Consider the following 12,196-nt stretch of genomic DNA (forward strand, 5'->3'; position numbering starts at 1 on the left):
ACTTTTGTCCAGGAGCCTGTTTGTACTTACAAAGAATCAGCCGTTGGGGAAAATAATGCAACGGCACACAGTATTGTTTGTTTAAAAATAAATTCACCCTTCTTCAAAGACGCCAATTCAGAGAACTCTTACAAATAGCACACGCTGAGCAAAGTTCTTCTCTTTCCTGTGCTCTTCTGACCTTCAGAAGCTTTGGCACGGCTTTCTGCTTCCTTTTTACAGTTGTGTCAATTTAAGTGTGGCAGCACTCATTGTTCCTGCCCTTGATCTTTCCATTGAGTGTACCTGGCTTTTTAATGTCACTGACAAAGTGGTCCAGAGGGTCCGGCCGCCAGTCTGTCTGTCGTCGGGAATCATTACAGCGCTGCGGCTTGAAAAGGCAAAGACTATCCCCGAACATCAGACAGTGACACTGCTGAGGATCTTCAAATACATTTCCCTGGGAGGCTAGCTCAAGCATACATCATGCGGACACTTGGCTACACATGGCTGGGCTAGCACTGTAGCCTCTGCCAGAGGGGATCCTGGGGAGGAGGGAGTGCAGTAGTTCTCAAATGGAACAGAACAAGTTTCCCCTTATTTTGGAGACAACAGGCTATATAAAAGAAATATAGAGAGAAGTAGAGGAAAGACAGGAGTCATACAGATGCATAGAGCTCTCAAGTTCTAAGGAAAGCTCAGAGTGAGATTGTGTTAGGTGGCGGGGTTCTACTGCTCTGTTGACGCTAACTGCAGCAGGAATTACAGATGCCCGCAAGCTGTGAAGGAGGTTGAAACAGCTCCACAGAAGGCGGGGCTTAGACTGAGCTCTGGACGGACAGTGAAGTGAACGGTAGTCCTGATCCACGAGTTAAATTAGCTGAAACTAAGCGGCCAACTCCTTAAAATAAAATCCCCATGCATTAATGCCGTATATGCTTGCCACTATCTGCTGAAGCCAGACTCGACCAATGGATCACCTGAGAGAGAGAGAGGCATGATTCGTCACTCCAGAGAACAGGCTCTAGTGTCCAGCGGTGGCTTGTTTTACACCACTGCATCCGAGACTTTACTTGACGATGTAAGGCTCGGCTGCAGCTGCTCAGCGATACAAACCCATTCTGTGACGCTCTCTGCTGACTGTTCTTGAGCTAATCTGAAGGCTACACAAAGTTTGGAGGTCTGCTGGCTCTGCAGACGGTTGGAAACTCCTGCACACAATACAGCTCAGCAAAGGCTGAGCTCCCGCTGTACTTTTAAATGGCCTACCATTTTGTGGCTGAGTTGCTGCCATTCCCAGCTGCTTCCACACTGTTATAATGCCACTAATAGTTTACGGAGGAATATTTAGTGGTGAGTTATTGGACAGGAGCCAAGCTGCATTCATTGCCCAGTATCACTCAGCTCCTGCAAGCCACTGGATGTTATGCACCTGAATTTAATTATTGGATGTCTGAGATAATATTTTGGGCAATGTAGTGTCAATGATTAAGATACATCACTCTTTTTCTGTCAAGCTTTACTTTTCACTCTATCAAAAATAAATTAACTTCTATTCAAATTTGGTGCATCTGTACTGGGTCTAAATAGATGAGGGATGGTGCTTATCAGGATCCTGCAGCCCAACAGAGTGAAAGAGATAAACGGTATCTGTGGATGTTTTGTGGGTTGGTGCCACACTGGACATTTCTATACCCTCTGCCCAGAATCAAAAAAAGCCCCAGAGTCAATGCTGGCACCATTAAGGGTAAAGCCGATTGGAGGCATTTGTCTGCTTAATCACCACCTCGCTCTGACACCGGCATGATGTCAAGTTATGCTGTGAGAAAGCAAATCATGGAACCTTGCTCTCTATGCTAAATATGTAATGACGTCTTTGCAGCAGCAGAAAACAATTGAGCACAATGACAACAGTCACACAGCAGAGGGCAACCAGAAGAGCTCGGAGGTCAGAAGAAAGGAAATCGCACGCTCTCGTGTACATAAATAAAAAGGGGGTAGCTGGTGGCATATTGGAAAAATACAAGCTTGAGTGGGTCCTTGTTTTCCGGGGTGACATTTTGAAGTGACAGCCCTCTTCTGTGCCATTTAATTCCCATGGAGGGAGGAGAAAAGAAGATGGAGAGAGAAAGAGAAAGGAGAACTTAAAAAGGACCAAAGAAAGAATAAAAGAAGCAACAGAGATGGTTAGATAACAGCAGGGAGGGTGGAAAAAAGAGGACTGATCCATTCTAATGAGGAATAACAAATGGCCCCCTTGGCCTCCCCCTCTTCGTCCTCCTCCCTCTACAATGCTGACCTTTGGGTTTGGAAATTGATTTACCGTTGCTGCAGTTGAGAGTGGCATTTTGAAAATGGTAACACCCCACCTCATTAATATAGCCGCATGCACAGAAAATATCTTACCCCGACCGCCTGCCAAAGGAAATTTTTTTGCTAAGTTATTTACAAATCAATACCTGATATGCGCAGGTGGGGCGATAAGTGCTTCAAGATGAATCCCGTGGAGGAAATGCATTTTGTAAATGACAAAATAAATGTAGTCACTCACAGCCATCAGCCACTTGGAGTGAAAATCAAAAACTGTATTAATACATGTTTACTGATGGTAAGGCAGCTAATTAGTTTTGGATAATGTATACCCTTTGAACACACGTGTCACAAAACAACGCTCTAATTTCAGTCTCAAAACCCAGTTCAAACGCTTATAGAATCGGTGAACATAACTGAGCTCTTTTTTTTTTTTGGAGAGAGAAAGAATAAAACAGCAACACAACATGGCACAAAACAAGGCAAATTGCTGAAACCTAAAACGCTCCTTGGACGATGAGGTATTTTTCTGCCTCCCCCAGAGAGAAGACTTAATGATAAAATTGAGATTAGCAGATAAGCAACAGAGGACTAAATTGTCAAACAAAATCCCTGGTTGATTACAGACAGAAAATGGCACCACTTTGGCATTTTTGCAAAACACATTCAAACACCCTCCCCAGCTTATGCACACACGCACTTTTGATGCCAAATTTAGTCAGTAGCAAATACAACCATTTCAAAGTGGCCTGCTTTTTTTTTTTTGCCAAGTGCACGCCTATGAGATGGAAGCACAACTTAAATCCAGAAAATACTAAATCCTTTGAGCAAAAAGGCTCCTAAATTTAGAACAATTTTATCGTCTTTCATCTTACTTGTTGACACATCTTTATCTCCATTTACTGAACTGTTTGAGACTCCGTTAAGAGCAGCAATAAGCTTAAAAAAAGACTTTCGCAACACTTCAAATAGGGGTCCATTCAGTAACTTAAAAAAAGCATATTCAATTTTTACTTTCCATCATGAAGCACAAATTAATTATTTATTTTCAATCATCGTCCTCAACAAGTTGATGTTATGGCTAATTACAGAGGCTTTACTGATATCTTAAATTGTTGCTGGGAATTTATTATTACAAGATGAGCTTTACTTAAGATAGAATTGGCTCAGTGGTATGAGTGGTCTTTGGGAAGTTGTGGGCTTGATTCCAGCATCCTCTTCTGCCACATGTCGACGTGCCACTGGACTAGGCCCAACCCAAAAGTTGCCTGCTGATCCGTGAATCATCGCATGAATGTGTGCGTGTTTGTGAGTCTGATTGGGGGAATTTGGCTCAGGTTGTAAAATGTTTTGAGAGATTATTAGAAGAAAAAAAAATAACTGAAATTACAAATTCAGTTAATTTATCACAAATCAAAATGGGAAGTAATACAATCTGAGTAGTTTGCTTTTCAACTAATGATGCCAAAGAGAAAAAAAAAAAAAACATCTAACTGGTGGTGCCAAATAACCATGAATTAGATCCTCTTATTTTGTTGTGCCTGTGTACCCATCATCGATATATATTCTGTTAATTGGATCTTCTCTTCATAAAATCCAAATGAATAACAAAAACCTGGTAGCTATCTGATTTTTGTTTGAATACACAATGTGAAATTCAACTATGAGCTAGTGTTTTGTTTCTTGGTTTTTGTGGCCAAAACCGAGAAACTTTTTCAGAAAATGCATACAATGATATGGCAATAAGTTATTAAGTTGATTTAGGCAAAAGAAAAAAAAAAATACTGAGGCTTTTTTTTTTTTTTTTTTTTTTTTTTTTTTTTACAAATGATATTCCAAACATTGAAACATTTACAGTTTAAAACAAAAATCAAAAAAACGTTTTTGTTTGTTTTTTCATCACTTTCCAAAAACCTACACAGACCAACCATTGACTGGGTCTCTTGAATGTAGTTATGCATGAACTTTTTAATTGATTTAGTTTTATTTTTACTCTTTTTGATCTTAGTAGTAAGTTGTCTTTCATGGTGGAATTGCACTGAAAAATGTCTATGTTGTCCCAAAGTCTGTATCACAGCACTTCTGTGCTAACCACAGTTCATTCTGATAAAAAAAGTTATACAGAATGAAAATATAATCAATATAGCTTTATTTCACAGCTTAAAAAATATCTGGGATCTGGACTGCTTTAGAGGCAGAAGAGAATAATCTGCTTTCTGGTTGTGCTGCAATGAACAGCGTTTGGACTGTATTCCCAGTCCAAGAAACACTCCCCTCTTTTTTACACCAAGAATACACAGCTTATTATTAAGATTATTTTGCTCAAGAAATAATTCTAATACCATCGGACCATTTAAAATACAGGCAAAAAAACAAAGACCCAAAACACCTTTACTTTACTTTACCTGTAATCATTTTCTCAGCGTTACCATTTTATCTTGTCTCAACTTGTTCACTTTAGCTGTTTATTGCCTTTTGGGGGAAACCCCACTGCAAAATGGATAAAATTCTGGAAATGATGTGAATTATCATATTTATTCACTAATATTTATTAGTTGATTGATTTAACAGTAATTTACAAAATTGTGTTGTCCTACCTCCATGTGATCCAGAGGCTCTCCGTTCTTCAGCCAGCGGTATGAGGGTTTGGGCTTAGCATTGGCCTTGCATTCCCACACCAGAGTGTCATCGATGGTCTTCTGAACATCCTGAGGCTTCTCAGTCAGCTGAGGAGGAGCTGGAAGAACACAAATCCATTACTGTGAATAAACATTGTAACACTATAGGAACATTTGAGAAATACCTGAAAGCAGCAGTTTTATAACAAATCAATGAGGCAACCCAGAGGGCAGTCAATCTATTACGGAAGCATCCAAGGGCACAAGTCAAGAATTCACTTCCAATTAACCTGACGCTGATCTCCTTTTGGAAAATATATGAATAAACATAAAAAAAAAAAAACCCGTTAAAAAACGGTTTACACCAAGTAAAGTTTTGGGGTTTGGATCATGTTGTTGATGAAAATACCATTATTGTGCAGTAAAAAAAAAAAGAAAAAAAAAAGAGATTTTAAAATTATTAACAGTGCCAATAACAGATTATAATCACCTTTTTTCAGGTAAAATTGCAAATCTGTTGATAATGTATTTCCTGTTTAATAGTGGTTTTATTCTTACATGATTGAGTTTGTTTGTTTTTAACACTTTTTTGTTGCTGATTAAATCTCCTCTTGCTTCCGGAATTGGTTTAATTGCATTACAAGCACTTGCTGCTTGCTAGGAGATTAAGGCAAAAATAATTTGAGTAATGTCCAAACACTTCCCCTCATGAACAATTTTCACCATCCATACTGCATTTTCATGAAACCTTTGACAGAATAATTTTGATTTGATTTTAATATGCTCTCCTGATCACACATGGAGACTACGTCACTGCAGGCAAACGGGAAGTAAATAGCGCCAAAAAAGCATTGCAGGTTAAAAAAGACACATAACAGAAGAGAAAATGTCAAGGAAGTGGTTAAAAACAGGGTCAATTTTCCTGAGAACATTTAAATGCTGCAGTTTGGGTGACTGGAGCGTCATTTAACCAGTTTGAATAGTTTCTAAAACGCCCTTGAACTTCAGCGGGGCAGTTAAGAGAAAACGTAAAGAGAGACCAACCCTATCTATTATTAGAGGCTTCCTAATGTTTGACTGTGAGAAACCCACATCCTCATATTGATCCTCCGATTCTGTCCCAGAATTGATGAATGTCCCACAAGGTCCTGTCAGCATGACGTTAAAATGAGATTACAGATTTTTATCACCTGCCCACTGGTCCGTCTCTGAGGTTGTGAAACGGGGCAGGAGTTATATCTCACAAGGACACGCAGAGCTTCCACACAGCTACAGCAGAACAGTCGTATGAAACGTTTGTTTTCAATGACAGGGACTCAGCCCTTTAGACTTCAGTAGAATTTGATCCATTTTTAAAAAAACAAGCTATCTGCTACATCTGTGATTGAAAAACTTGAAATTGAGGTTAGTCTGCACAAATACTTACTGAGGGCTTTAAGACACCAATCAAATGTTCTTATTCAATTATCAGACACAGCAGAACACAGTGTCCTCCAAATCTAATGATAAACATGGCCATCACAATTCCAAATACTGCAATTCCACGTTAGCGCTAAGGCTGACAGACAAAAATGTAAAATCTTTGCATAAATCTACCTTTACTCTAAGAATGCTATGATAACACAAAAAATGTATTATCATATCAAAGGGGCCGCCCTTTTCAGATAAAACATACAAACTTGCTTTCAATTAGGAACATCCCTAAAGACTATGTGGTCAGACATCATCAATGCATAAACTGCAACATAATGTAGAAAGAAACTATAAAAATCCTTCATCTAGGGACATTAAAAGCTTTTCTCAGAATCTAGGCCATAAGTCCAGTATTGGTGAGAGAGAAAGAAAAATCGGCCCTTCCTGAGAGGAGGTGTAAATCTAACAGAGCTGTGGTCCCCTGTTAGCTGCTGGCACAATAAAAGGGATTGTCAGAAATGAACTAGTGGAAATAGGTTAATTCACAGCCACCTTCCACTATTGGATTCTGTTGTAAATGGACAATAATAAAACCTGCAGATTGCAAGACAACATATAAAACTTTCTGCCAGCTTCACAGAAAAGTTACGTCCTTCCTTGTAAGTTTTTTTTTTTTTTAAACCTGGTGAAGTTTGATGGTGGCTGAAATTAGGTTGTGAATCTACTGGTAGCATTTTTTTTTTTATTTCTGAAAAGGTATCCAACACATCAGGAATAAGAATGACGGGTTGAAAGCAGGAGATTTTTTTTTCCAAACCCAAGGCAGTCAACCCAGTTAGGTATGCTTTGAAACAAAGTGAGGCAAACCATCCTGCTGCAGAACTTACCATAGAAAGACAGCTTTCCTTTAACTGAATTTCTTCCTCTGCTGTTTTCTGCCGTGCATTCATACATCCCTGAATCCTCCTGTTGGAAATAAGGGATTTCTAAAACTCCACTGGCTTTCTTCACGTCCACCTTCCGGCCAAAAGGGGCCCCATCCACCCTTTTCCAGTTTATGGTTGGCACTGGGCTAAAAGTGAGAAAGAGATTCACACAGGAACGGAAAATAAAAGGTTACAGTCTCTAAGGTCTTCATAAAGAAATACATGCAATGACTGAGAGGCAGTTAAAGGGCTTGTAACATTCACATAAAACATTGCTTGTTTGCATATTCATCACAGTGCTCTCAAAATCTATTCAATCACCTCAACACTTTCCCATGCTTATTCTGCAGGCGCAATGAACAAATAATGATGGGTTTGACGTTTTGGGATGACAAAAACGTACTTTCCAAGTGCAAAACATTCCAGTTTGACAGTTGAGCTCTTAGCGACCGGGATGACTTCAGGGAACTGCACTTCAATTTTTGGTTCGTATTCACCCATCACACCTGCAGAAACAAAGAAAAACACCATGTCACTTCCCCCGCATGTCTCACAGAAATAATTTCTGCTCCAGGCCAGGAAAAGGTTACAAAAAATGTAAAGGGAAAAATATATATAAAATGGTATGACATGCAGGTTACCAGCCACTGCATTTTCCTGTAGGTCTTTGAAGAAGCGTGCCTGGCAAAAACTTCAATACCCCTTAAACATTTTGACATTTTGTCACTCTATAACCAAAAGTTCAATGGTTCTTATTGGGACTTTATGTGATAGACGAACACAAAGTGTATAGTTGTTAAGTGAAGGGAATCCAAATCCAATTTTGATATTAATAAAATAATATATGAAAGAGTTGCGTTCATTTGCATTGAGCCTCTTGATCTTTGTCATATGGATTTACAATCTCACAAAGAGCCATTTAAACCATCATATTAAAATAAAAAGAGTATAGCACAACTGAAAAACTAACAAGACTTTCTTGTCACTCTTAACTGGAAGGTTAAATTTGTCAGAGCTGCAGCCATGAGCCACATGCTAACTTTGCATCATCCAGCGTCCGTGCGCCATCCAATCTGCGTCAAGTCCTCATCCTACTATCCCACAAGATTCTGCTTATAAGGCTCTCCACCCACGGATTCTCTTGCTCTTCAGCTGAGCTTCGACCCTCCTCCACCCCATCTCCCCCTCTATGCTCTCAAGCTTCACCTGACTGCTTCTGCCCTATGGCCTCCACCACCAGTGTCTGAACGTTAGGGTGAAGACTTCACTAATCCTAATCCTAAAATGAACATTCAAGCTCATAGACATTCACAGCTCACTTGCACGTCTTCTGCCGGGGTCCGAGCGTCAAAGACCTTTTGCAATTTATGTCAATAAATCTCTCTAATTGCCTCTTTTTGTCTGTGTGAGTCTCTCCAGATTGAACTATCAGATGTGAACTCAGCAAATTAGGCCGTTGTGGGAGAGTGGTAAGGAGAAAACCATTTTTGAAAGAAGGCCTTTTACAGTTTGCTGGAAAGTATGTGGGGGACACAGCAAACGTAGCAGAAACTGTTCTGATCAAATAAAAACAAATTCAAACTATTTGATCTGCATTCAATTTTACTATTTGTGACATAATTAACACTGAGCATCAACTCTGAACACAAGTTTTAGCAGGGACAGGAAAACTGGTGAGAGTTGATGAGGAAAATGGAAAGAGCAAGGCTGCAAAAGACTTAAACCTGAGATAGAGCTTCACCAGTGTGTGGTGTGTCTGCATGGCCCAGTCAAAGTCCAGGTCTAAATATGTATTCAGAAGCTGTAGAAAACCTTTTATATACCCTCAATTCAACTGTACTTATCCATTTAGCAAAGAATAAAACTGTTTGTTTTCTAAATGTGCAAAGCTGATAAAAACATACCCCAAAAGACTTGCAGCTTGTACTACAGCCAAAAGATTCAGCAGAGTATTGATTCAGGAAAGATTAATAAAAACAAATTTAAAAAAATCACATCCCATGTCTGTTCACAATTAGGCACTAGTTTGTGTTGGTCTGTAACAAAAAATGAGAATAAATTGAACGTGTGAAAATAATCCACGCAAAATTTCAAAGGGTGTGAATTCTTGTACAGAGTAGTCTATAGCCAAAGCCTCAAATAAAGTTTTATATTAAATTTGTTTTCACACATTTGAGATTTGAAGTTATTTTTTTTTTATAAAAGAAGAGTGAGCGTAATCAGTCAACTCCCAAACTGGCATTTTTGTAAGCCAAGTTAGTCACGAAATGAAATACAGCTGATTAAATGTACTGCCAACAGTTTGCAAAAACAAACTTTTTTGCCAGACAGTCACTAATTAAAGTTTCCACACCTGTGATGTTAAAATAAATGTGAATGATTTGAATCATCAGAAGAACACAAATTTGAACTACATCTCCTTTCTGCTCGTTATAAAAATAAAAAAGGGGAGGCGTTTCTCCATTACCATCAAGCCGGAGGACTAAAGGTGTTGGTGGTCCTTGCACACTGCTTTTAGTGACCATATTGGTGACCACACACGTGTAGTTGCCCACATCAGAGGGTTCCACTTTAGCGATGTAAAGATTGCCCGTCTTCTGGGAGACAAATCGCCGCGTGTCCTGCACGACAAAAGACGGGTACTCGTTGAAGATCCATGTGAAGGTGAGCTCTGTGGACAAAGCAAAGAAAATGCATGTATGAATGTATGCAACAAGCAGAACATGCTCAGATTTTATAGCTCGTCTGCACACATGTGCAGATAAAGTCGGGTTCATCTGCAATCGCATCACATCTGCATAAGAAGACGCCCTAAGGGATAAAGCAATTAGTGCATTGAGCTGAGTGCCAGGCTTTCATGATTAAAAACATAACTTATAATTGGGGAACAATTACTCCTAATAATTGTTATTGAATAGATGATTTTAATGTTGTTAATACAAATCTATGTTAAAGTAATTAGGCTGAGAGGATCGACAAAGGCTTTTTTTTCATCAGTATTGCATTTTTGTTTTCGGACTCTCTTGCAGGAGTATTCAATTTGTTTCTATGGTTTCTTGTTGAACTGAACAGTAGTTTGGAGAAACGAGGACTCGGAATTTTGTTTTAGCATTCGGCTGGTATTTGGACTGCAACAGGGAACATGCAACAAAATTAACTAGGCGCTTCAGCCACCCACAAACTCCCACAACTAACTGGCTCACTGTGGTATAAAGTGGCATTTCACAGTGCAGGAGAAAGCTATGTGTAAGTGGGTATGGTCCTTCTCAGTTTGCTGGTGTATGAAACAGGTAAAAATAATCAGGGAAGGAGACAAGAAAAGCGGGGATTTGTCAAATCAAAAAAGATAATTTACTTTCTTTTGGGAATTGAAGTTCTTATTTAATTTATTTTTACTACTCTTAACATGAACAAACAGCTTCACATCATCTCTTTCCTTCACATTTGCCTTCATTTTTACATGGCGGACCCAGAAGCTGCCCTCCATATCTGAGGCAAACGAACAGCAACAGTCACAACAGTCCTTTTTTGACAAAGTAGAAAACTTGTTTTATGTTCACCTGCAAATGAGACACTTGAACTTGCCTCTTGATCATAATAAGATCCAGTCTAGGTGAAATGGGGGAAACAGTCACTCTCAGAGTAGCCTCCAGTGTAACTCCGAGTTTGTTTCAGGCTTTGGTTTTTGTTGTGGCCACAATGGAGAATCCTGATTCACACATGTATGTAGTTCTGAATGGTAGGAGGACAATTAAAGCCCTCAGTGCTCAACATCCTTATTGATGGCAATCCAGAATCAAGTCTAGTTTGAATCCTGCAACTTTAAAGTACTGTCGATGGGAGCTGTGATTCCAGATGTGAAGACAAAGTAACATAATTTTTAGTGCGATCCACAGAAAGTGGGTCAAAAATCCATGTGACCCTCTATGGAGGGACTTAAAACAGGTGGTGAGGACAGCATAGGGAATTGTTGGATGCTGTCTGCAAGAACTCGGTTTATGCTGCACAAGACCAGAGAAGGGCCAGACGCATTGCCACTGATCCCACCCACCCAGTCAATGCACTGTTTTCCCTTTTTCCATCAGGCAAACGCTTCAGGAACATCAAATCCAAAACTAATAGGCTCAAAAACAGCTTATTCGCAAAAGCTTAGGGCTATCGCCCCCTGCTGAGACGACTGAGTCTGTTACACATCACAATGTCACTACTGTGAACGCATATTTTTGTATACTCTTAACTTATAAGGAATGTTATCATTGTATATGAAGTTTTAAGAATATTGCACATAATTTACTGCAGGCATCAATGTATCATCAAAGAAACTTTGAGTGATTAATTCATGCAACACAGTAAATCATATCGTTTAAAAAGGACCGACTTTCGGAACTCAGTACGAGTCTTAGCAGCCCCTAAAGACTGTTATGCTTGGACTTCTCAGTATGTGTGGTAAGATACGTCGGCAATTTCGAGGAGGGTACATCTGTACATTGCACTTGCCGATATCTGTGGTTTCTGCAACAGATAACATTTGCCATCCTGCGCCCCTGAAGGACAAAATTAGAAGTTTATTGCGGACCTGTAGGTGCCACTGGCAGTCCAACAGTGTGCAGCCTCCACATTGTCAAGAATGGGTGGTATATAGTAATGTCACTATCTGTAACGCTAACAGCAGCACAACCAACTATCATAACAGGTGTTGCTGCACGAAACATTTTGACCTTATTCATAAAATGCTAAAATGCAGGGACATTTTTGGGGATAAGCCATCAAGAGTCCCTGGAAGTTGGGGACGTTTGTTTACCATAATAAAGAGGAAAGAACACACTGTCATGGGTCTGAGTGAGAAGAGAAATTTGAGCAAAGAACTGTTTTTCGCACAGGTAAAAACATTATGAAGACCACAAATAGAGTGACCAGATCTCAAATAATCAAACGTGGGACAGTGGGACG

At 39.5% G+C, this 12,196-nt stretch overlaps 1 protein-coding gene across 3 annotated transcripts in view; it reads right to left on the bottom strand.

Annotated features, from left to right (window-relative positions):
* Window positions 1–12,196, bottom strand: part of cntn3a.1 (contactin 3a, tandem duplicate 1) — a 140,858-nt gene that overhangs the window by 48,274 nt on the left and 80,388 nt on the right. For all 3 annotated transcript variants that reach the window (XM_036136407.1, XM_036136398.1, XM_036136416.1), the window contains exons 6-9: window positions 9,714–9,917; window positions 7,650–7,752; window positions 7,208–7,392; window positions 4,887–5,026 (exon numbers count right to left, since the gene is read on the bottom strand). In XM_036136407.1, the coding sequence (XP_035992300.1) occupies window positions 4,887–5,026; window positions 7,208–7,392; window positions 7,650–7,752; window positions 9,714–9,917 (632 nt within the window). The remainder of the gene's footprint in view (window positions 1–4,886; window positions 5,027–7,207; window positions 7,393–7,649; window positions 7,753–9,713; window positions 9,918–12,196) is intronic.

The sequence above is a fragment of the Fundulus heteroclitus genome, chromosome 1 (assembly GCF_011125445.2).
Source record: "Fundulus heteroclitus isolate FHET01 chromosome 1, MU-UCD_Fhet_4.1, whole genome shotgun sequence".
Taxonomy (NCBI): domain Eukaryota; kingdom Metazoa; phylum Chordata; class Actinopteri; order Cyprinodontiformes; family Fundulidae; genus Fundulus; species Fundulus heteroclitus.